The 26,412-nt window shown below is 39.8% G+C and overlaps 1 protein-coding gene across 1 annotated transcript in view; it reads left to right on the top strand.

Moving 5' to 3' along the window:
* The first annotated feature begins 11,057 nt into the window (after positions 1-11,057).
* The window catches only part of sh3rf3 (SH3 domain containing ring finger 3), a 167,305-nt gene continuing 151,950 nt past the window's right edge, over positions 11,058-26,412 (top strand). The window contains exon 1 of the mRNA XM_088609007.1: positions 11,058-12,610. Within this exon, the coding sequence (XP_088465133.1) occupies positions 12,248-12,610 (363 nt within the window). The 5' untranslated portion in view covers positions 11,058-12,247. The remainder of the gene's footprint in view (positions 12,611-26,412) is intronic.

Raw genomic sequence — 26,412 nt, forward strand, 5'->3', positions numbered from 1 at the left:
GTAACTTATTTATCATGATGGACATTTTTGTAAAATGATGCATACTGAAATAAGTAAATAGTTCATTACAAAATTAATAAGAAATAGATCATTTCAATTTAAATTTCCGTTATTTTGAATGTTTTTTTTTCAAGTGTAGCAAATGTTACATAAACTATAAACATCTTCCATTTTCTTAAATAACAGTGTAGACCTAGTACTGTTGTTGTAGTAAAACAGTTCTACTATTCTTTGCAGTTCTGATATATTATGCACACAAACCAGAACATAATGTATGTCATTGGTGCTGTTCAATTAAAAATAGGTACTTTGTCTTATCTAACACATTACACTGCAGTAATATTGCTGGTCAGTCTCCTCACATGTCATGTCTTAAGAGCTTATTTATGAGGTGTTTGAAAGTTTAAGTTGCACTAAACATGTGCTGGCTACAGTACTTTATACACAACACACTGACTGAAGGAGGTTTGTGACCTTTGTTTGAGGCCTAGTAACCAGTTTGTTCTTTGGAACCTCTGAGGCAGTTACCATGGAAACCACAGCATTTGGTAACCCACTTCAGAAAGGACGTGAGGCAGTTGGAAGGAATCTGGGAATATTCTACACAGGGTTTCAGCTTGTGCAGGGGAGAGAGACGAACCTTTGTTTATTTTTATTTTTGCATTCTCCTCAGAATACTCTGGGGCTGTGCAAATTTGTGGAGTATGTGTCAATGCAGACAACACAAATCTCAATGTTATTTCCAATTGGTAGAGTCCACCTGTCTGACAAATAAATACATCTAAGCTGTATTGTTCATTTTACAATCATTCCATTTTCTAACTGGTTTATCCAAATTCAAGGTCATGGGGAGATAGAGCCCAACCCAGCAAGCAGTGGGCACAAGGCCGAATACACCCTAGATTGCACAGAAACCTGTACACAGTCAGAGTAGGGCCAGTTTCCCCAAAATTCATTTACCAGTGTGCCTTTGGACTATGGGAGGAAACTGGAGCACCTGGAGAAAACCCACATGAACACAGGAAGAACATATAAACTCCACTCGTATAGCCACCTAGGGAATTGAACCCAGGGCCCCAGTGGTGTAAGTCAACAATGCTAATCACTGCACCACCCTCATTATTAAACCCTGAAATACAAAGTATGCACTCCAGTGGTCTAGTCAAAGTTATTCTATAAAGATACTTGTACATCAGTTTTCACACCCAGGCTAACAGTTGTTAATAGTCTATTGTTTACAGAATATTGATTATAACATGTATTATTCTATTGTATTATACATGAGCATATGTACTCATGTATTGTGTTAATTCTTCTCTGTATATTTTGAAAGAGTAAAAGTGTTGTTTTATTTATTTATTCCTGTTACTAACCAGATCTCAATTCACCTATTGTGTAATAATCAACATGATCATACGAGAGAAAAACCTATCCAAGAGAAACCAAGAGAAATCTGAAAAAGAGGTTTAAGAATTGTCAGGCAAAACAGGCTTCCTGCAAGTCAGAGGTTTCAGTAAATCTTTGCACACAGAGAGGCTTTGGCAGTGATTAGAGAAATGTTGCTACAATTGCTTGTCTTCCCCTCCTTATGTTTGTCACATTATTCTGTATTTGGCCTGATATGCTCTTGGTAAGACAACACGGAATTAACATTTGTTGCTAATTTCAGGAAGAGAAAAAGATTATAAACACTGTTGGGAACAAAGGGGAGGAAGATGCTAATCTCAGAAATGTTTATTTAAAAGTCAAAAATGGACTAAAAAAATCTCTTAATCCCGGTCTCAGTATAGAATGACTACCATATATTCTGTTTGACAACATTAGCTGAAGCTCCCTGGTTTAGAAATAATAGACACCAAAGACAGTGACACTTTAATCCAATATTACTTTGACTTTGGTATGTAAATAGAATGGTTTCTACGGAGCTCATGGCAGTCACCTAGCACAGAGTGAAATGGAATTCACAACGCGAAAACAGGAAGAATGTGAAATCCCCCTGTGGTTCATTTTCATTTGGAACAGATGCCAACTCTTAGCAACCCTATAGATCTGTCCTAATGAACAAGAGCTCAGCTCCACCGCATTTAATAACTGTAAGTCAATAAGGACTACAACATGAGCCTGAGCTCATCAAGCTCCTTCTTCCTCAAGGCTACCCTTTTTCAAGACATAAAAATATATATTTTTTCATTCTTAGTGGTTTGACTGGCATTACTAACAGAATTATTCCCCATTACCCAGTGCAGGGTCCCTAGGTGATAATTTTCATCACGGGTAATTATTAGACCTGAAATATTTTTCTTGAATCTTGACAATAGTATTTTCCACTTCATACCATGGAGATTTATTATCCTGTCAAGGAATTCAAATAAACCTTTTCATTTTTGTTTGTTTTTTTCCTAGAAACAATTACAATTATACAGACTTACCTTCATCCTTTTTTCGTTTTGCAAAAGCCTTAAGTGACAGATTTGAATCTGTAGATTAAAAAATTAAAACAATCAGCCAATTGCCTCTTATAGCAATGAGATTATTTATTTGTTTAGAAATGTATGCAATACACAAACACAGAAAGCGTGTTTATACAAGTGAAAAACCCAAAGAAGTCAGTCATCTTGATATAAATTTAAAATTAAAGATTTAGATTGACCTATTCTGTGGTGTGCTTATTAACTGGAGACGAGACAAATATCACACAGCTGGTATAATCTACACTGCTAAAAAATTTTTTAGTTCTGGTGGAAAATGTGACAGACTAAAGATCAGTGACAGCGTAAAGGGTTTGAATATAAACTTTAATGTTTGTAATTTCCCCTGCTATCAGATTAACTGGCCTTTACAACCAAACCAATCTCAATCTACCATCAAAAAGTTTCACTTGAGCAAAGTAAGAATTTGTCTCATCTAATCTGTTGTTAATACAGGCAGAAGTGTTATTGGTGCCATCTCTAGGGCATAGGGCAGCATTGGTCTAATTATACATTGTAATCAAGAGATACTATTCATAGGCCATTAATACTGTTAATGTAACCTTTCAGCAGTCTCTGAAGACAAGGGTAGTATCCACAAACTGGAAAGTTGCTAAATTAGCATCCACTCATAAAAAGGGTGACAAAATTAAACTGTATATATATTAATTAATGCAATTACATGTAAGATTATGGAAACAATATTTAGAAGTAAAATAGAGGAAAATCTTCATGGCAATATGATGCGTGAAAAATGGATTTAGAAAATCCATTTGCTTAAACTAAACTACCAATGAATACAAAGAGATATGGTACATTTTTATTTTCAGAAAACTTATTATAAAGTTCCTCATGACAGATTGTTATTGTTATAAGCCTGGAAAACCTGTTAAAGACTGATTAAGACAGCTGTCAACTAGGTACCATTTTTGCCTGTTTGGATTCAATGGATGTACTTCTTTGGTGACTCAGCATTTCTCAATGAAACTGCGAAAAGGGTTTTTGGACGTGTATATTAGGAAACAGAAAAAAGGTACCCTGCACACCTGATGAAAAGAAATTCTTTAAATACTGCTGCAGTGTGAAAGAAAGGACATCTTTCATGGACCAAGCATGCCAAAACCCAGATTGGGATTATGAAAAGAGAGTTGAGAGGGAGGCTCTGTCCTGGCACTGAGAACCTAATTCACACCTAACAGTTTTCCTGACTGTGTGCAATGTCAACACACACAGTTCCACATTTCTGCTCATGTGCAGAATTGCCATGTCTCTGCTTTACTCTGAGTTTCTCTGCAGCTTTCTGCTCCTCTGACTTAATGCATTTTGACAGAATAAAAATCATTGTAGCTTGTCTAACTGTCAGCCATTTCACAAGAAAATGTGGAATTTACAGCAACAACAGAGGTTTAGTTTAAATGTGCCAGCCTTTCAGGGGAATGTAACTTCAGGTTCTTATTACAGAATTACAAAGCAATTATGCAGTTTCAGAAGTTCTCAGATTTAATTAAAAAAAAAGAATAAATAAGGTGTTGCTATTTGCTGGAATTTGTTCTGAAATACCAAATGTTTCTTTAGATGAAAGCCTTCGATCTGTGCAAATTGCTTCCACATTGTCATGTTACTTAGGTGTAAATATGCAATTTCCTTTTGAGGTTTCTTTCCTACTTACTTTTAAACATAATTAACCAATTCAAGTTGATTATACATATAAAATCTATTTCTGCAGGACCAAGCTTAACAACCTCCTCATTGCTGGAACATTATTTCCAGTAGATTAGATAAATTCTAATAATGACAAAACAAGCAAACAAATATAAAGGAATAGCGTACTTAATAATTTGCTGTCAATTAGCCTGTCTGAGGAAATGACAGTGCGGGTTGAAGATTAGTGCCCTCACATCCACCTTCACTTATAAAGAATGAACCAGGGAGGCAGTTGCATAGGTGAAGTTGGGGTGGATGGAGGAGAACTAGAAAAGATGTGCAGAATTGTGGGCCGCCAAGCCAAGGAATATTTATATGTAGGGAAGCAGAAGTGCAAGACCCTCCCGAATGTCTGTTAAATAACACCATTTCTCGTGGCCTTTGTTTTGAGTGAATATTGAACTTGAACTGTTTCTGAAGAAGTCTTGAAACACCAGTAGCCCCAAACTGCTGCCACAGCTGCAGATATGGGACAAATTGGTAAATGAATATTGACTATTTAACTGAGTTCAGAGAAAAAGGAAATGATTTCCGTGACATCCAAAAGATTTATCCTGTCATAAGAGAACAAATTGATTTGTTTATGTATTATATGTCTTTATGTATTATTATGTTTATGTTTCAACAATTTTGTTGTTTTAAACTTTCCATGATGCTCACAATGATCATTTGCCAACATTTAAAAAATTCAGTGTAAACAGTGAAAAATGAATTACGATGTCTAATATGTAAAGTACAATATAGGAACACCCCCCAGAACACTTTCTTCCCCTAAACACATACACGAGGATAGTGCACTGTAAGTATTTTATACATATTATTCACCAAAAGCCACAAAATAAAAATTAAATATGAAGATGTTTCAGAAATGCTACTGATGATCTACCATAAATCTTTTTCTTGAATTTTATGAGCCACAAATTACTGAAGTTGCAAGACAAACTGTGTAATAATGAACAAATTGCAGATACACAGGTTTGCATTTCCCTCCTCAGAACATTAGATTTGAACTGGATTCTTATTCAATACCAGGTATTTTCATTGAACAGCCCACAAACTGAGATCCAGGTATCTTTAGAGAAAAGCAGATTTCTGCAGCCTACATATTCTTGTTTTTTTGCTGATGAAAAATGGTTGGTAGTCATTGCACACCATTGTTAATTACCTGTGGAGAAGAATCTTTTAAGAAGTAAAATACCAGGAGAATTTGAGATGAGTTATTGTAATGCTAGCTCTTATGATTTACACGCTCAGAATCATAAAAACACTCCTTCCAAACGAAGCCGTTCAGACTTACTTTGTCCAAAAAAGATCCCACGGAGTGATTAATTGCTGCTCCCATGCCTTCCAAAAATATTAACCTCCAACATACAGCCATCGAGTCAATCTGCTTCTCGTCTGTGGAGTGGCATTTAATCAAAGAAAAGCTGGAAGACACTCTCTCTTTGATTCCAGGGGAATCTTTACATTTTGACCACAAAGCCAATTCATAAGAGTGTTCTTGCCAATCAAAAATTAATTACTCACAGCATCTCAGATGGTAGTGTTGGGGAACTAAGGGCCAGAAAGATACTCTGGACCCAACACCCAACTAAACTGCACTGAAACTGAGCCATCAGAGACAGACATGATCTCAGTAGGTAATCCCATCAACAGACAAGTTTATTTACAGGGTTGCCTTGTATTCATAGCAAATCAAAACTGCACATTAATTGTTGTTAATAAGAACAATTCCTTCTATACTGGTTCTACACAATTAGAATAGACTTATAGGCTTAAATCCATTTATACATAGAATCATGTCTGTTGCAATCTACTGAAAATAAATTCCAATGAAATTTGCACCACAAATATTTTATATGTAACTCAGATGAGTTAGTAACCCTTACATTGGGAATATTTCTAAATAATAATCTTTATTGATTGTTGTCTAGTCCAAACCACCTGGAAATATTTTGGGATCCCAAAATCTATTTCATGCTTTTCATTTTACTCCACCCAGTGAAATGTGCACCACAGTCAGGCAGCAGAGCTCACAACTTTGAGATGTGTTATAGCTTCTTCCATAGTTTCATCACAGTAACAGACATCCAACCCACGTGGGTGGTACAACACAAATGTATTCTGTAGCCAAAGCAGGATGTAAAGTCTTTATGGCATAGACACCCCTTTATGTTCTGTAGCAGTCTTAATTACTTAATTAGTGGTTACACTATTGTTGAATACTGGGGATCTATAATTTTGGTGGAGATGCAGTTTATTGCATGAAATGAACATGCTCCTACAAGCTAATCCCTTTCAACAAATTCAGGTGAGTAATATTACTCCAGTCCCAACAGTGCTAGAATTTTAAAAAATTATCCTGGACTTAGCTGATCTAAATATCCCTTTAAGACCACCCTGAAGCAGTTATGACCACCTGAAGGAAGTACACACTGCGAATTTGTATGTGTGCATTACTATGTTTATATATAGATGAGGTAAATCTATAGCTGCTAAATGCTTTGAGTACTTATGAGGATGGCAGAAAAGACAATGGTATCACCTTTGACATTTCAATTTTATTTTATTTAACTTAATGCTTCAAAATTATGCCAATATTGGCATTTTGAGCTTCTGAATAATTTAATACAACACCTGGGGCTGTTTAAGAGTGTGTTCTGCTGTTAAAGTGAAACAGCCTTTAAATAGATTTTTGCTTTTTGCCAGCTGCAATCTTTCGAGGATTTTATAGTCCTTGGAAATGTCTGAAGCTGCTGAAATAAAGGGCAACATGTGACAGCAGCATACATGGCCAGGCTGCATTAGATTATCAAAATTACCAAAAAACGATCATTATAATTTCAATTTTTAACACCACACTATAGCAATTATGGTGGTACAGTGGGGCGGTGGTAAGCATTGTTGCCTTGCAGCACTGGGGCCCTGGGTTCTACTATCTGTGTGAGATTTGCATGTTGTTCTTGTGATGATGTGGGTTTCCACGGGTGCTTCAGTTTCCTCCCACAGTCAAAAAACGTACTAGTAGGTGAACTGGCTTCTGGGAAAATTGGCAGAAGTGAGAGTGTGTTTGTGTCTCTGTCTATGCGTGTCCTGCCAAGGCCTGGTGACCTGTCAAGGGTGTGAACCCTGCCTTGTGCCTGCTGCTTGCTGGGATTGGCTCTGGCTCGTCCGTGTCCCTGTGTTGGATAAAGCAGTTAGAAAGTGGATGGTGGAGACAGGAATTACTGTTTGCTTTTCCCATACATACACTATGCCGCTAAGCAAAACTCTTAGGCATTTTGCTAAGTCCTACACAGAAACACATTTAACAGTTCTTCTAGTGGAATTTAGCTGATAGATCTTCAATCTGTGTTGTACAAAAAGTAGCATTTTAGCTTTATGGACATGTAGAGAGACAGAAATAACCTTAAAGATGACAAGCATGAGACACTGAATCAGTTAGACTGGATTGGTAAATGTAATGGATTACCTACCTGCTGAAATTTTCATATATGAAATGCTTCATATTGGCTGCTCATATATATATATAGTTTATATTATGGTCAGTTTGAACTGTAGATTGTTAATTGATGATCTTTATTGTTTCTCTCCAAAATAAACCAATATTAACAATAGTTACATTTATTACAACAACAGTAAACACTAGTAAAATCTTTATGTTGATGATCATAAGCTAAATATATGTACAGTATTATACATACTGTACATATAACATGGGCTGAGTCTTTTGGATCGCAGTGTTTTTTTATGTATTTCTGTGTATTTTTCCCATAGCTGTTACAATTTTAAAAACTTCCAATGTAAGGGGACAAGGACCCTTTAACTGACTTTTCTCAGCGGGCCTTGATAAATGTCTGCTGGAAAGATACACCTTTTCCTCTTTCATGTATTTTCCATAGTGACGCATTTTCTGAAACCAAGGAGGTGTCAAATATCAACAAAGACACGCGTTTGAAAGGTGCTTTATGCCTGTGGTTTCAAGAAACACACAGCCGCAGGCTTGCAGACACTCTGTCTGTGTGACAGAGACAGGCTATGTGTGCACATGTAGGCCTTGCAAGCCTTGTTTGCATTAACCACTGGGTTGCACATTCAAGAGCAAAACAGTACTTCTGTGATCCACCGGTTGGCAGTGTTGTCTCTAGAAACACATACTGTACTACTACTCGCAGAAACAAACTGCAATAATAATAAATCCTTACACTTATATAGCACTTTTCAGGTAATGGGGACTACCCTCCACCACCACCAGTGTGCAACATCCACCTGGATGATCCGACGGCAGCCATAGTGCACCAGGACACTCACCACACATCAGCAAACAGTAGGGAGGGGAACAGAGTGATGAAGCCAGTTCATACAGTAGATGGGGATTATTAGGAGGCCATGATTGGTAAAGGCCAATAGGGAATTTGGACAGGAGACCCAGGTAACACCCCTATTCTTTTCAAGAAACACTCTGGCGTTTTTAAAGACCGCAGAGAGTCAGGACCTCGGTTTTACATCTCATGAGAAGGACGGCGCCTGTTTACAGTATAGTGCCAGCAACCATATCACTCTGCAACTCACAACTGGCAACCCACTGAAGCTAAACAGGTGTGAGCCTGGTCAGTACCTGGATGAGAGATCTCCTGGGAAAAACTAAGGTTGCTGCTGGAAGAGGTGTTAGTGGGGCCAGCAGAGGGCACTTACCCTGCAGTCCATGTGGGTCCTAATGCCCAAGCATAGAGACTGGGACACTATACTGTAAACAGGTGCTGTCCTTCAGACATATAACATATACATGTTACATATAACTGTAAGCAATTATTAATTATTATAATTAGTGTCCCCATCACTATACTGGGGCATTAGAACCCATACAGGCTGCAGGGTGAGCGCCCCCTGCTGGCCCCTCTAACACCTCTTCCAGCAGCAACTTTAGCTTTCCCAGGAAATCTCCAGTCCAGGTACTGACCAGGCTCACACCTGCTGAGCTCCAGTGAGTTGCCTGTTGTGAGGTGTATGGTGATATGGCCACTGGTAATAAATAGCAGAGGTATGCAGTGCTAGATGGTCACACTCCAGCAGCTTTTCTACTTTTCTTTAAATCATTGACAGCTGAAGACCTTTAAAAAATGTAACATTGTGCCAGTTAATCTAATGATTGGCTTATTTGTGTCTGTTTTAATAAGGTATCGTTAGCTTTTGCATATGCAATCCGTTGGAATTGCAATAATTTGCAATGGAAAATTAAAATCTGTTTTTCGGAATGGATATTGTACTGGTATGTTAAAAGCCAGAAATATTCAGCTTGATCTTTCCGAGAATTCTTACAATGATTGTCAGTTCATGAGTTCTGCCAGTAGAACCAGCGTTTCTGTATGTAGTGCATTCAACTGTATCCTAAAAATAGTTCTTACACAAATTTGAGATTTTTTTAGGTTATCAGTGAAAACTCAACTTGAAGACCCGTGTATTACAGTCATACTGACTGAAAGGGATTTTTGCTGTACTGGGACTTGAGACAAGATGTTTGTCTATAAATGTGATGGGGACAGAACAAGCAATACTGATTGGAAACTCTGCTGAGACTCTGATGGAACTATTATATCTCTGATGATCAATGAAAAATCATGTAGGTTTGGAATTACGATGGAGTCATCAGTATCACTCGGCTAAGGGTTGTTGCCTGATAAACATGCCTAAGACACATTTCCAATGCTAGTAACCTGGTTAAAGTTAAGTGAAGGAGAATACATAAACCACATGGTCGATTCACAGTATAATGGACAAGGTCATTTTTTTACCACGGTAAATGGGAAGGCTGCAATATTCTGGGCTTTCTGAAGGGTGGTAGGGAGGAGGCAGTAACATGAGGATCCCACTGGATAAGCAGTGTTGATAGAGCTGTGGCCCAGTCAGGGTCTGATCATGACTGCTCAGTAGATAAATGATCTACATATCTACTAAGTTATCAGCTCTGACAGTACTCCATACTCTACTGTTCCATACTCTTTATTTCTCCTGTTCTCAGTTTTAAATGCATTTCCCCCTAATTTTCCACTTGTGCCCTCTGGTTCATTTTAAACTGTTGATTCTGAAGAAGCCCATTTAGTTCACTTTGTTAGTTCCTTTGAGGAATTTCAGTTTTTGAATCAGTACCCCTTCATCACTGTACAAAACTAACAACATTTAGGAACAAGTAATAGGTTTATTCCATGCTGAAAAAAAGCATGGAATAAACACCTGAAGAAGGCTCCACGGCCGAAACGTTGTGTTCTCTTTCTTCTTTTTTTCAGCATGGAATAAACCTATTACTTGTTCCTTTGCAGCCTACGCATGCTGACGCAGCTACCCACCTGAACTACTAACAACATTTAGTTCACTTATCAGAGTAGGACATTGATCTGAGACTGGTAATGTATCTTGTTTGTTGAGTGATTTCAGAGAAGAAATATATATTTTTTGTAGAGTGATACATACAAGACTCGGGTTTAAAGTCTTCATACAGTGAGTATTATTCTTGTGTAAAAATGCACCGTGGTTATGGATCTTTAAGCTAACGTTTCCAAACAAAAAGTGATTATGGAAATGCACAACAAAACAATGATTTACCTTCAGGACTTAATGAATTGGCGTCTTCAGTAAGTGATCACTATAATGGCAAACTGCAATTCAAAGATCGCTAAGCTAAAACTGAACTGTCACTGAGTTATGCGTTTATATGCTGGCTGCAACCTATGTTCGCTTTAAGAAATTCGCCTGCCAGGAAAAAAAAAACAATCAATGCACCGCTAGGGGGCACTGCGTTGCAACAAATGTTTATCGTTGTGACCACGTCTTATGATGTTATCTCCGATGCACACAATCTCTGCAGGTTTTCTGTTACGCATTTCCGTTGTTGTGACGCTAGTTCAGAGCTTGGGTAAGGAAACCCTTTTCGACAAATAGACGTGGTGTTTTGGAGAATACGGAGGAGGTGTCTTGTGGGGGGTTTGTTTGTGTTTTGTACTAGGTTTTGGCTAGGCTGAGCATTTGTTGTATCAAATATTTCAAAATCCCTGTAGTTCGCGAAGAAAAAAGTTTTCATCTTAGTTTACCGAGATGGAATAGCGAAACATGGGAAACACATCTCTGAAATGGTTGTTTACACGAAGCACGCTTTGTTCATTAATATAAATCTTGTGCTTCTGATAACTTTTAGTATTACCGTTGTCATACTGTCTTAGCTTTATAACACAACATGAATTAGAACTCTGACAGTCACGATAACCACGCCAATGGCAGAAAACAGGTTTTACAACGCCGTACTTTTGAAAGATTGCAATTTCCATTCAACAACTGTAATGCAATGCATATTACAATTTATACACCAAACGTAGTCACTAATTTGGATAGTTCATTCTTGGCAATTCGCAATGTCAGTGATCTATTGCAATGTTGAATTGTGCACTTTCTCAGACTCGCAGAGTGGGTACAATCTTGTGTAACACTTCGAAAAAATGAACGTCTTGAGCAATTGAGCTGAGGGTATAACAGCCTTTCAGTTCACACAGAAATGGAGGAGTTGAAAATTGTTTTACGATCCGAATCGTTAAAGGGATTAACGTCCCTCTTGGTTTAAGGGTAGAGGAATTTAGATTTTTTTTAATCTGTTCTCTACAATCGTTGAGACATCATGTGGCTGGATGTGCTGATACGCGGCTGTGGGGAATGTGTGTTGTCTCCTTATCTTCGTCATTAAGGTGTTGCACCACACACCTGAGGTGAAGGGCACGTATGGGGTTTGGTTTTCCCACTTTCGAGCAGCGATGCGTAATTAAAAGCTCAACAGCGCTGTGTTGTCTTGCAGTACACCGTCTGTGCTCCTCTAATCAACGCGTAGCTATGTAGATCTCGGTGCGCCTGCTGCTAGGATTTGACCTCACTTTTTTTTGGTACGGCTCTGTTGTAGCAGCTCTTTGCCGGAGCTCCGGCGGAGGAGGAGGAGTAGTTGTCGTCCTCTGTGCTCGCCAGTATGTTTCACCCTGCCCGCAGTGCATCGTTTGCGGGGCTAGAAACACGTTTTGCGGTTCGCATTTCGGGCTAAGATGGACGAGTCGTCCCTCTTGGATTTACTCGAGTGTTCGGTATGTCTGGAGCGGCTGGACACCACCGCCAAAGTCCTGCCTTGCCAGCACACTTTCTGCCGCCGCTGCCTGGAAAATATCGTCAGCTCCCGCAACGAGCTGCGCTGCCCGGAGTGCCGGATACTGGTGGACTGCGGCGTGGACGATTTACCAGCTAACATCCTTTTGGTGCGGCTGCTGGACGGGATTAAACAGCGACCCAGAAACGGAGGGAGACCGTCTCTCACCGGGGCTTCCCTTGGATGCGCGTCCGGCATCTCAGCCTCTCCTCCAGGGACAGCCATCCGAGACTTGCCGACTGCCACTCGGAGCTCCCCGGTCAAGGTTTGCAGACTTAAACATTTTTAACATCCACTGTTTTTCGGTTTCCTCATTATTTTTGGAAACTGTTATGTTTTTTTAAAGCTTTATTTGATAACACATCTCGCCGGGTGTGAAAGTTACCATGTTTATTCATATTTAGAAACATGCTTGTGCTTATAAATACACAGCAACTTGAAACTGTACGTTGTTTCGTGGGACACGTTATACAGACGTGTTGGAATAATAATAATTAATAATCATCATTATCATCGATGCAGTTAAGGCTGTTGAGTTTCTGGTGAAACTTTTAAAACGCCCAAGTATGAAGGAGTTAAAAAATTTGTGTATATGTCTCACAAGGGCAGGATCACCAACAGCGATTTTATTGTACAGATTCACACTATCAGCAGGACAACTGAGACGCGCTTAGCGCATCATATTTGGAAGATGGAAGACATACCGGGAAATAATTACTTCTTTAACCCCCTTGGATCTTGTGTTAAATTGGATTTCTGGAAGTTAAACAGTGTACTTGCTCGTTTTATCAGATTTATTCCCCGGAATTGTCAGATTGATTTATAACGTTCATAAAAAAGTTAAGAGCTAATTAAAAGATGCAATATTTGCTCATTAAAGACGAGATTGTTGCAAAAAGCATCCTGCAGCCTCATATAAACGGGTTATCAAGTACAGTGTCTGCAGATGATTGCATTTTTCAAGTGTAAGATTTAAACGTAGATGCAAGATAACCTGTATTCTGCACGAATATATCTTAGCCCTGCCGCCTAGCACCTCAGAACTCCCAGAACTTAACTTACGAGTGAGAAGCTCTTAAAAGTATTTTTCTTAACTGAGTTTACACATTATGGGCTTACAAGGGAAAGTTGCAAAAAATTGATTTAAGAGCTCAACTCCTTTAATTGATCATTCTGTTACCTGAAAAAACTATACTGCTTGGATTGACACAGATTTTTTTACAAGAGAGACCTTTTCTAAAAGAAATTTAAGGTTTACGTGCATGATGTCGCAGCTCGGGGGTTTTATTTTAAGTAGGATGCAGAAGAATAAGACGTTCATTGATTCTACTGCCGATGGTGACGCTTGAAGCCTTCATATAAAAAATAATGTGAACACCAAATTGGTGGAAAAAATATTTTGAATATAAAATGCTAGTCTCTGTACATTTAAGTATGCTTTATAAATTCCCCTCCAAAAGCCATAGGACATACACCGTATAGTGCTTTTCATCACAAAGAATCCCAAAGACGTATATGTCTGAATAGGACCCCAGGGGCCTCACCTGGGTGACATGACCGAAGGATTGAGACTAGAGGAAACGTGCCTCACTGATTAAATGGAGGTGAGCTTTAGGGTAGCTATATCATATGAGCCCAGTGTAGAATGTAGCTCATTCACTGCAGTTGACTATCCTGCTCTTAAGCACTTATCCTGGGATCTTCAATGACCAAGTGGTCTGTCAGGACCTCAGTTTTCCCAGTCATTGTATGTAGCCAATGGTTTGGAGATTCGGGTCTGGAGGAGGAGGGCCACACTGAACAGAGGCCTCCAGGCCCATTACAGACCAGGCCCAGCCTCACCTACTGCTGAGGCTTGATTTACCCAATATCTGCACCTCACAAATGGACAAAAAGCCCTTTTTTTCTGGCACACTCAAGTCATGTTTACATAGACTCCTGCTTGTGAAAATGCTAATTAATCTGAAAGAGAAAGGTACAGCAGCTCTCTGTTAGGCCCTGACCCTTTAGATAGCTGCCAACCTTTACATCAGTACCAACTGCCGCTGGCTGTTACAGTCATTAGTAACATTGATAGTAAGGACAGCAGTAGATAATGGGTTCCTTAATATTTTGATAAAGTACACAAAACTGTTACACCAGTGGCCTCATGTATGTGTTTTCTTACATCATCTTAATACCGTATCAAGAGTTCATGAGGGTGAAGAAGGTAGAGTCCGGGTTTCCCAGAGGGCAACCAAGAAGGTTGATATTGGTTGACAATGCCCACAAACTGGTGTGAGGCTCTGTGCTTTACCATTGTTTGCCTTGCCTGTTGTGTGACCCCCCCCACCCCCAATCCCTGAACTCCAGAAGTGGTGTAACGGCCCTTGCCCACACACACTCACTCCTCCCTGTTCTCATGGCCACCAGTGAAAGTGGGAACTCTTCTGCTTGTGCAAATCGACAGGGGGTGAGAAATAATCAGGCTGCCACGGAGGGGTGCGAGGAGGTCTTGAGATTGCTGCTCCTCATTCATATTATCAATCCATCTAAACGTGCTATAAAATTAACGTTTGGTGCTTTACTTGTGAGGGGGACGGCAGGGTTTGCAACAAGAGTTAACACTACTGTGGAATAAATGCTGCAGACTGGCTGAGGAGGTGCGTGGACTGAAGCTGTTGGTGTTAGCATTGACGCTTGATGCTCCATTAGCATGAAAAAAGCAGCTAGATTCTGCCGAGTCAGTGCATACATTTGAGTAATCACCCTCACGCAACTTTAAGCTGAGGATCTCTTTTTCTCAGCTTTTTTCTGTTTTTCACCATATCCAAAATATAATCACCAAAACAAAGTACCATTCTCTCTGTATTGATCACATCTAGGCAGATGTATCGTTTTGTTTTTTGAAAATAATGCTACTTGAATGTCTTAAAAAAAAAAACAAACAGAAATACACCCATTTCCTCTGGGAGGATTCCTGTCTTATGTCAGGCAAGATCAGATTACATGTATATGAATGGTTGACTAGCAATCGATTGAAATGGTCTGAAGAGTTGAAATTTTCCTCTCCTCCTTATTTCAGAGTTTAATAACAATACAACATGTATGTAAGGGATCATACTGCAACATGAACAATAATCTACCCGTGGAGGTTAGGAAAGTATTCTGCAATTTGTAGATTATAACACTGTTTTATAATGAAGCTCAAGTGCCTTTTTTATAAAACACCACCTCAACATACAGCTTTAAACTACTCTGATTTGAGCTTCTCGGTTGAGATATTTTGTTTTTACCTTTTGCCTTCATGGTTCCCAAACTTGAGAAGAGGGTTTTAAAACCAGTTCTGTGCAGGATTGTTGTTTGTATTCTTGGTCTTGTTCCTTTCTCTTGTTTTTTTTTTCCCCCCATACAATTATTCTCTGTGCCTTTTAGAAATGGGATTTGGAGACGTTGTGGCCTTGGGTTCCGAAAGTGACTCACTCGCTCACATGGTAGATATCGTGGCAATCACATGAGTTTAGGGTTGTCGTCTTCTTCTCTGGCTCATTTCAAATGTTGAAGTCCAAAGGAGATTTTTAAATTTTAGGCAAGTCTTCCTCTGACCGTCATGATTGTAATATCTAGTTCAGTGAAGAATTTAGATTTGGGCCCAGGACATCTTAATTGTTTTAAACAAAGTCAGATTTTTCAGTGATGGAAAGCTCTTTCAATAACAGAGTGCAGTCAAAGTACTCTTCAATCACTGCTTTGAACTTGAAAAAGACTGGTACAGCAATCTGTGCCTTTTTTTTTCTTAAATGGGCATGCATTTATCTGTACGTTTTCAAGATCTGACTTTTGATCTGGACAGAAGAAATTGATCAGGTTTGAAAGGGGTTGGGTTACTGTTGCACGCAGATCAGATAGATGTGTGTTCCAGCTCCGAGAAACAGCCCACTAAAGGGACAGCACCCCTACTATGGGTGCCACATGAACGTAATTATTTTTAACCTCTCACCGTCGCGCGGCAGGGCGGTTGGATTACAGCCTGCACTTGGCTGATGTTTTTTGACATGCTTGGTGCAGATCAGTGGAAAACATCTGGGTAGTTTTTTATATCTGTTTTTAATTCCTGAATTAATGCCACATGTCAGGCGTCCCTGGGCAGGGGGTGCTTTTCCTGGGCAGAACGTCTCACTTGAGTGCTTGACTTGAAGTGCAGGTAGCAGTCTCATCCATGTCTTGGCATTGGCTCCCCCTTGAACTGGTTTCCTCTCCTGCTGCTTTTTAAACATGGTTCAGTGCCCAGAACGGGCATAGAAAGTTTAAACTTACATGTCAGAATCCTTGAAAATACATGCCCATGTTCAGTCTTGACACATTCAACACGGCAACACAGGTGCAGTTGGGCACAGTGTGCAGACCATATCTGTACACAATGACATCATTACTCACCACAGAGGCAGGAGCAAGCACTGTGCTCAAGGGCTGGGCCTCTGCTTCATGGAAGTAGCCCATTAGGCTCTCTGTGTAGGCTTTTGGGCTAAGTCAATGTTCCAGAAACACTGCTGCACATCAGAGCTGTGTTCAAATTATTTTGTTGGGTTTAGCTTCCTGCAGGATCTTTGAAGGAGGCATTAGAAGTGAAAATCGCAATTTAATAGTGCATGTCCGCAGTGCCCTTTCAGGAAAACCTACTAATTTGTTTGATTCTGCGCCAAGTTATTAAATGTTCTTGTTTTCAGTTGGAGACTTGTGGTTGTGTCAGTTATGTGCCTAGCTAGAAAGTGATGAAATGATGACCTACAAAAAAAAAGATTGTAGCTTTCCTTCATATCCAAACTCGCCTGAAGCTCTTAATTAAAATCACTGAGGAATCCCATGCATTTCAATTCTAAGGCCATTGAAGCGCCTATATAATAGAAACAAGAGGAATCCTTATCAAATATCTGTAAACAACTCATAGCTGCTGTACGACTGGGAGTCAAGTTTTAGATGTGGTTGACAAGATTTATTTTTCTTTAATGTGTCATTTATTAGTCAGGTGAAGTGATCTCTGTAATTCATTCTCTTGTATCTCGGTTGCATCGTCAGATGGACTCGGGGAGTGAGGCTGCTGATGGATACGCAGGGAAACTGCTGTGGGCTCAGACGATCATGACATCATAAGTGCCACCAGCACGAAGTAAATAAGTGATGGTGTTAGTTTCGCACTGTTGCAAATTGGGAAGATGGTGACGTTTTTGAAACCTATCTTGTGGACTCAGAAATGAAGAAAGAGAGAGCGGATAACAGCACTGCTGGGAGTTGGGTTTTGAAACCCTGACGGCTAAGAGAAGGCATTAATAATGGCGCCAATCTAGAGAAATGCTGTGCTCCCTCCTGCCCCACAAGAAGAATCAACCTGTCCTTGCACTAATCAGTGGGCTGTTTAGATTTCACTGAAAGGCTGCTTGCTGGGCACTGCAGTTGTGAATCTCTCATCTGACTATTTGAATAAGCTCAACACGTTCCCTGCTCATACATTTTATCTGGAGTGCATGTACTCCCCGATGTAGAGCTAAATGAGAATAAAAGATTGCAACAGATTTGGTTATGTTTAGCCTTAAAAACACAGCAGCTTGCACAACAGAATCCAGAGAGCAGATGAATTTTGTGTAGGGAAGGATGTGGAGTGTAACAGTAGAAGGTTCTGCGGTCTTGTACCTAAAGCAGCCCCTGTCAGCGGACAGGCTGTGTGGATGACAATCTGCTATTAAACATTCATGGGTTCTTTCACTATGGAGAAAACTGCCGGAGGAGGAAGGCTACATGACACTGACACCCTGACTCAGATTAGTGTGGCTGACATTAGGGAAACTGATAACGTGGCACCATTGCCTGTCCGCCTCTCTGGTTGCCCCTAAGGGAATGAGAGGAACTACTGGGTCTTGTCACTGGGCACCGCAGACTACAGCTGTGCGCACACTCTTAGGAGACTTTGATACCTGCTGGAGGAGAGGGAGAGGAAGTCAGAGGGACAGTGTGGTATTCTGCATTCCCCCTCCGTTTCACTGTTTTTTCTTTTAGCACAGCTTTTAAACAGTTTTCTATTCATCATGGATATCCGCCATGACAAACCAGTCGTAATGTCCCATAATTTATAGAAACTACCTCTTGAAATGCCTTTAAAGAAATGGGTTATGGAAAAACAATACATTCTTTCCGGTCAGTCAAAACCCATTGAATTGGTGTCATTAAGTACTGTAGATTGTGCCACAGCCGGTACTTGATGTAGCCTATACCAGTCTAGGCAGAAAATGTGCTCATGTACTTGTTTTTTACGGATTTGCCTCCCATTGATATTTTAATGTCAATGATAGCCCTTCTTACATTTGATTATTAAAACTAAATAGTAAAATAGACACATTAATATATAATTAATTAATATACACATCTTTCCAATTTTTCTTGCTTTAAACTTTTTATACTTCAAGTAGCATGCAAGCCTCTGAGTGTTCAGTTATTAACCAGCTAAAGTGAAAGTTTAGAAAACATTCAAAAATCACCCTCGACAAAATACAAGTTTGTCATCTCTAGGTGGTTTCGTTACAGTGCTGTTGAAGTTCCCAAAAATGGAAACCGAGTGAATATTGAACTCTGAGCTAACTTTACTTCTGTGCGTTACAAAATCCTTAATACCCACCTACTGAAAGCTTGAAAACTATTATCACATCTGTCTCGTTTAATCAGAAAAGAAATCACTAGTCCAAAACATTGGAAATCCTGAATCAGATGGAAAATTCTGATGCCAGTCCTTACGTGTATAGTGCAAACTCAGCAACACGAATTGTGTAGCATTTTGAAAGTTCTTTACGATTTTGGATATAGTGGAAAGTTGAGATCAGTGTCCCGAGAAAATATGGCATTTTGCAAAAGAAAAGCCTTCCATGTTTTGATAACAGTTTGATCTGCAGCCTGCAGACAGAGGTTGAGTTCATTTATATGCGTAGAGATGTCGGCTAGAAATATTAGTATTGCAGTCCATTTTTCATTGTGCAGTTTGGGTTGTTCTGCCCTTTTTCAGACAAAAAAGATTTTGATTGCATCAAGACAGTTCACAAAGCTTGCCAAAACCTTCCCAGGGCTGTACAATGTTTGATTTTACACTTAAGTGTGAAAAATGTTATCAGCGATACGAATTGTGAGCTTTCCTGTGAAAACAATAGTCTAGCCACACTAAAAATAATGCAAATAAATAAACCAAGTGAGTCATTTTTTTTTATACACCAAAGAGTTTTCATTAGGTAGCATGCTGTAGAGAATTACAGAACAGTGAAGCATAGTTTTTATAGTTTTGTAACTTCTTTGTGGCTTATTAGACTTTTATTGCATGTGCCATTTAAAAATTCTTTTGCTTGCCAATAACGCCCTGTGTGTACCTTGTTGCCCACCCTGGTTCTAGGTAGTGGCAAAAACTTTTTTTCCCCACCCCGATCCACCCTGTTTTGTCTCACGTCAAGCTACTGAGTCCGAGAAACGCGCATGTTTGGCCGCAGTTGTTGTACACTGTTTGAGAGCGATGTGAGGTAGGTCTTGAGGTAACAGGAGATAATGCCATGTTCAAAAATTAATTTGTTGCAGCATGGAGATACCCGGGAGACATGTCTATTCCATTTAATGCTGGCAGTATTGTTCACATCAGGTTCCATTGCCTTTTCCAGGTGCTGGAGTGAAAAAAACCTGCTGAACATTCAGCAGGATCTCCAGAGTACTGGGCGACTTTATGAAATACGTAAAGGGAAAAGAAATAAGCTATGCCTGTACGAGGATAACGCTGTAGGGGGATGTAAAGAGCAGATCTGCCCCTTTTTTTCTTTTAGCCTTGGAAACTAGTGACTCTGGAATAACACAAGTAGTGGCTATATAATGCTGAGTTTTACGCTGGTCGTAACTGTTCCATAATGATGGAGAAACTAAATGTGACCTCCATGCAACAGCTGCTCATTTCTGTTTTTAAAAATGGAAATGCTGCAACAATAATTACTACACTTGCAGGGGGAGCTCTAATGATGGGTGATGAGGAGAACTAATGGTAAAAAGCTTTGAGGGGTGAAAAAAACCATTATTAGTCTTAATTATACAAGACTGGTCTTTTTATGAGTTAAGTGCTGAGTTGCGTTTTACCAGACGGGCTAGATCTGCTGAATGGTTTTTGCTGAATTGTGTCACTTTTTTTATGTCCTCATGAGTTTATGTTAACTCTGCAGGAATTCTGTGGAAATTTTAGATGTAGTTCAGGTACAAAGTAGGACAGACCGTCCTACAGAAAGGTTACAGACAGAACTGAGTTTCCAGACACCAATTCCAATCTTTGCAAATCACTTTCATTATCTTTTAACGAAGGTGTTGATTTACATTCTACTTATGAGATACATAGTTTGAAAATTTGGATGTTATCTTCCTGTATATTCTTTTATGCCTGCATTTGAGCATTGATACTCTTGATTTAACAGTTTTTTTTAGTCTCATTGTTTTGCTGAAATGTGTAGCTGTAAAAAACAATAACTTGCATGTGTGTATGTATGGATTTAAACACTAGGCCAGCCACAATTTAAAAATTGAGTTATTACCAGAAGAAAAGGTAGTAAACTTAAATAAACTTTTTATTACTGTGATAGACTGGAGTGGAACTGGATTTTGTTGAAGAGTATTTTCTCTTAAAAGGCCAGTCACTGCAGTAATCTTTATTCCTCACCACTGTGATGCTTACTAAGAAAATATCCTGGTTAATAATCTAGTAGATCTCCATGTTATCTGCCTGACTTAATATGTAAATTGTTGAAGTTGAATGTCCTTTTTAAAGTAGGTTTATTGTCTCCTGTAACATCTTCCCCTGGAATCAACTATTGGTTTTGATATTACTCAATATCCCTAAACTTGCTGTTCTGTTAACATGACTGACCTCTTTGTGTGTACATAATTGTTGCCTAGTACATTGCATTCACATCACACTAAACAGTTCACACCATACGGGTGTTAATAAAGGGGCACTTTTTGTCCTGTGGTATTTATAAGGGTACCGATTATCTGGAAAGTTATTACAGGATTTTGGTAGACTAATGTCATGATTGGCAGACTGGTACTTGCATTGTTTCCTCTTATAAGATAAGATCACTTTATTGGTCATATACAATTTCTTGCATTAGGATTTCGTCTTTTCGCATACCCCAGCTTGCTCTCCATAAGACACAGACACACAGACAGGGAGAGAAGCTTGGGGTCAGGGAGTGCAGGGTCAGGCATTGTACAGCACCCCTGGAGCAGTTGGGGTTAAGGGCCTTGCTCAGGGGCCCAACGGAGTAGGATTCCTCTGCCGGTCATGAGATTTGAACTGGCAACCTTCCGACACAGATCCTTAGCCACAGTGCCACCACTCCGCCCCTGGAGGCTGTGAATTCTCTTGTAGATAACCAAAATGAGCCTAAAGGAATGCCAGCTTTCAATTTCTCTTTTAAAATTCCACTTTTTCTCCTTCTGAGTAAAGGTTATAGAGGTTTAATTGGGGTTGAGGGTAGCTGTCTCGGTATGTTTTGCCATGCACTTACACATGCTTCATACATTCCATTTTGAAAAGAGAAGAAAAGAGCCGCGATATTTCGGCTGTGGAGCCTTCTTTGGGTGTGACCCTCCTTCTCACCTTCGACAGCCTAAACATTTTCTTTTCTTCTCTTTTAAGCATTGAATAAACCTTTATTTGTTCCTTTGCTGCCTACGCATGTTGCCGCAGCTACCTACTTGATCTGCTTCAAGACTCATAACTTTTTTTACCAAAAACTGCAGCAGATGAAAGCATAGCTGATTTCATTTTATATTTAAATTTCCCCCTTGACAATTTTCAATCAGGGCACTGTCGTTGATCCAGCAGAAGCTGGGGTGAGATGTCTGCGGATGAAGCTGGACATGTGTTTGTGACAGGTTAACGACCATTTTTGTTTTCTTTCCTGCCCCCTGGGCTCTCGCTGCCCAGACGGTTCATTACAGACGGGTACGGACATGAGTCACTTCGTTAGATTGCAGGCCACTGGTTCTATGAACACACAGGATTTTCTGCTGCCCCTTTGAGACCAAGTTTTAAACGGAAGTGCGTTACAGAGATGAGTGTTTCTTGTGGTGCCAGTTACAGGATACACCTTTCAGCATTCAGTGTGAGGATTCAGGTGCTCTGCTCTTTTGAACAACACTGCGTCCATTAAACGCACAAGCCAGGAAGCTGTGTGTAGTGGGAGGTTGGTCAAGCAGACCAATAATAACTGGTGAAGGAAGCTCCCTGCTTTGACCCCTGGACTGGTGGTGAACAAAAGTTGGAGATGGAGGATTAACAAAGGATCTGATACAGACTGAGGCTGTTGTTTCCATGGGAGGAGCAGTAGGGACTTTGTGGCAGTGAAGGGTACAGGAGGGCCTGGTTTGTGTTCCCAGGGGTGAGGGGTGACAAACCACTATTGTCCTTATCTAAGGAAAAGGTGAAAAGTCATTCACAGCTCCTTCAAATTGAGCACTAGGGCTTAACTGGGAAAACATGTGTGGAATTTCAATAGAGGGCTGTGCCAGTAAATGGGGAGATGGGGCAGATAATTTTTGGTGCCCTGGAAAGCAAGAAAACAGCAATAAAAATAACAAAAACAACAGCAAGGGCTGCAAAACATGAAGCAGCCTGTACATGGAGACATTTTTACTTCACAGGTTCAAAGGGGCACGTTTAGTTTTAGATGGATGAAAAGTGAAGATAGGCATCTCTGAGACTGCGGGACTCAAGAGCTTTCTTACAGAAATGTAACAAGAATGTCAATGAGAGCATTTAGTACCTCCCTGTTTGTGGAAAGTACTGTACATCAAAAAGTGTTAAACGGTCTAGGCAAGATAAATACCACTTTTTACAAAGGTAAAACTACATGTAGCTGTTCTTTGGGACATGGGACATACGTCTATCAGGTGTGAGAGCATGTTCTTTAGCACATGGAGGCAGGGAAATGCTGATGAGCATTTACGAAGAGAGTACAGTAAACCCCGGCTTTCATAGACTTCGGATTGAACCAACAGAATCTAAAGGGTAATTTTGCCTGTAAAATCAGAAATACTGGACCTTTCCCCACAATAATGGGGGAAATGCACAGGTAATAAAATAGTGTAAAAATAAATTTTATTAAGTTTAACTTCAGGAATAGAGAAAAGATGATCATAGGGGTAGGTCAATTTCTTACAATGTTTGTTGTTTATGATACCTATGCGTTAGTGAACTTTATATAGTGTATTTCCAAAGCATGCAATAAGTGGGTTGTATATTTATGATAAAGGCACAGAAACATTTTTTTTTAGATGACGTTGACTTCAATTGTTAAAAAAAAAGTCAAAAGATGCAGAAAGCATACATCTAGTGCATATTTATTCTCGTATGGTAGTGTTTTCTTGTGCTGCATAATTTCATTCATGCTCTAACATGCGTTTGGCACTGTCATTCACCCCCTCCCCATCTGTTAAACCAAAGGTTTAATTGGGTAAAATATGTGTACATAGAAATGTGAAAGCTGCATCTTACCTTGACTGCTGTTCTCTGGGAATCAAGATGTTCTTTTTTTTTCCTCTTGGGTTTGAGTTTTTTTTAAAAGGAGGTAATTAAGATTGGAAGCCCGTCACTAATGGTGAGTGCTGACCGAGAATGTCTTCATGATCACATGTACAAAGGTAGTTCTAATGCCATATGCCCCCAGTACTGTCGATTTATTAAGAATGCCCCTTGAATTGCCTTTCAAGTAAACGCATAAGGTCTTCTGCTGTGAACAGCAGCTGATGAGTGATTTCTCCAGCCAAATTTCCTAGTGGCCTCCAAAGGCTTAAACATTGGACGGGCTCCTATTTTCCTCTAGGAAATGCTTAGTGTCTTATGGAAAAGTTGATTAGCAGCAGGGTGGATAGGAGGCTAATAGGTTCTCTGTCTCAGTCTGTGGCCTTACCAGCACCAGCCGCAAGTTAGTCGGCCTGCTTCAGTGGCCGGTCGCAGTCAGGTGTGACGACGATGGGCACGGGTTTAAAAGGGAGGCACACCGCGAACTCTTCGTGCGCACGGAGCGCTGCCCTGTCTGCAGCAATCTGCGCTGAGAAACTGCAGGCGGAAATAGCTGTCCTTAGAGCCCCGCTTCCTTTCTCCAGCTGTGGTTACATCTGGCAGCCTTTCAGTGGGAACAACCTGATAAGAATTAAGTTTCTCCGAAAACAGCGCCTTCCGTTCCGAGGGGGGAACTGCGGAGAAGTTTTTACCAACCTCTGTGCCCAAAATAATAATCGAAAAAACTTCATTTTCAGTGTTTGCCTAGGTGAAGTTTTCCAGTCTAGCTTGCATTCTCTCCAGGCAATTATCTTCTAGAAATAAGTGGGTATGTCTTGCATCTGCATTTCCATTGTTATGTGTTACTTTTTGTGATTATTTTGTCACTGCTTTGATTTGAGATTAAGGTAAACAACCTCCATGTCTAAAGTTGGGCTTCAGACACATACGTCTGTCAGTTGTGAGACACTACGCACTACCCACCTAAAGTTCGGCTTGCTTATTTTTTTCTTTTCTCTCTGATTATCAGGATCAGTTGCTGTGCATTAACATGTTCGAGGGCAAATTACTTCTCCCTGTTTGTTTTCTTTATTTTGGGACTAATGGGGTTTGATTTTTTCCCCTTATTTTTTTAAGCCAAACTGAACTGAACTGGACCCAGATTTTGTAAAACAAGTGGACAATTAGCACTGTGGAAAACAAGTGGAAAAGACAAGAGATAGTTTACCTTTTACTGCCAGATTATTTATTTCTGTTCATATTATAAAGCTATTTATTTTAATCAAACCTTATCAAAGTCAGTGCTCTACTTTTCTCCACTCTTACACACCAGTAATGGACTATGCATCATGTCAATATGCTGAATATGCTCACATGCTGATGACAAGCCTTAGTTGCTATTAAGGAGGAAAACTGTCTAGATGGACACCTTATTTTGCTAAAGGAACAGGGTTCAAGTGCTTTGCTTGTGTGGAGTTCTGTAAATATGAGTGCACATAACTGCGAGACACTTCTGCCAAACTGAATGGGTTAGCTGAAACGCTCCTTGAAAAACAATCTGTTCAGAGCTGTCTGTAGTCTGGATTCTAAAACACAGGCACAAAAAGTAAACATAATTTACTGTCCTGTTAGATTTTTCTGGCACGGAGTAACCTCTGGATTCTAGCATGTAATATTTTCAGTATGTCAATAGTTCAACCTTTCTTTGTAGCTAACTACATATAGTCCATAAAAAAAAAAAGCCTTTTCTCTCCGCTGACACAGAAAGTAAAGCCGGAGTAGCCTGCATGTTTTGGATTATGATTTCATGTTAGCAGTGGAGATGTGAAAGGAAGTTTAAAAACCGAAGAAAGCAATTAGGTTTGCAAGGAAAACATTTTGGCTGCAATTAGTCATATGGGCCTCTCCTGGGTCTGGGTCTTTCAGTAAAATACAGTACAATATTTGGGTAGAATTTTCTTCCTGTTGGCAATTATCTGTGCGAAAAGTGCGCGTGAATCATTTCCTTTGGCTGGGTAGAGTCTCTGGACTGTTTAGTCTGTGCTGTGGAGAGGTGAGTGTGGTGTACGTGCTCTCTCTCAGATCACTGGAGGTGCAGTGTGCACTCTCTCGTGCTGGTGAGTTTTCACTGAGGCCTGGTCTCGCTGAAGAATGTCACATAGTTTCTTACCACATAACTTCCATTGCTATGCTACCGGAATTACAGAAATCCTCTAAACATTGTACTATGAAATAATACTTCAAGAGTGTGGATTGTTAACACATTTTACAATATATTTTTATAGTGACTGTTTTCTATATGTATGCAAAGGCTATTTTCTGAGCACTTATTTGTTTTGCTGACACATTTATCCAAACCCCTGCTTTGGATATATAGCAGGGCATTGTACTGAAGGAATTTGAGTGAAGAATCTAGAACCCACAACCTTTCTGCTATGAATCCAGAGACCTAAGAGCTGCTCAGTAATTTTAACATTCACTTATGTTATTAATGATTTTTCACTTTTATAATGAATTGGGCT

Source organism: Lepisosteus platostomus, chromosome 2, assembly GCF_059453375.1.
Source record: "Lepisosteus platostomus isolate fLepPlt1 chromosome 2, fLepPlt1.hap1, whole genome shotgun sequence".
Lineage (NCBI taxonomy): Eukaryota > Metazoa > Chordata > Actinopteri > Semionotiformes > Lepisosteidae > Lepisosteus > Lepisosteus platostomus.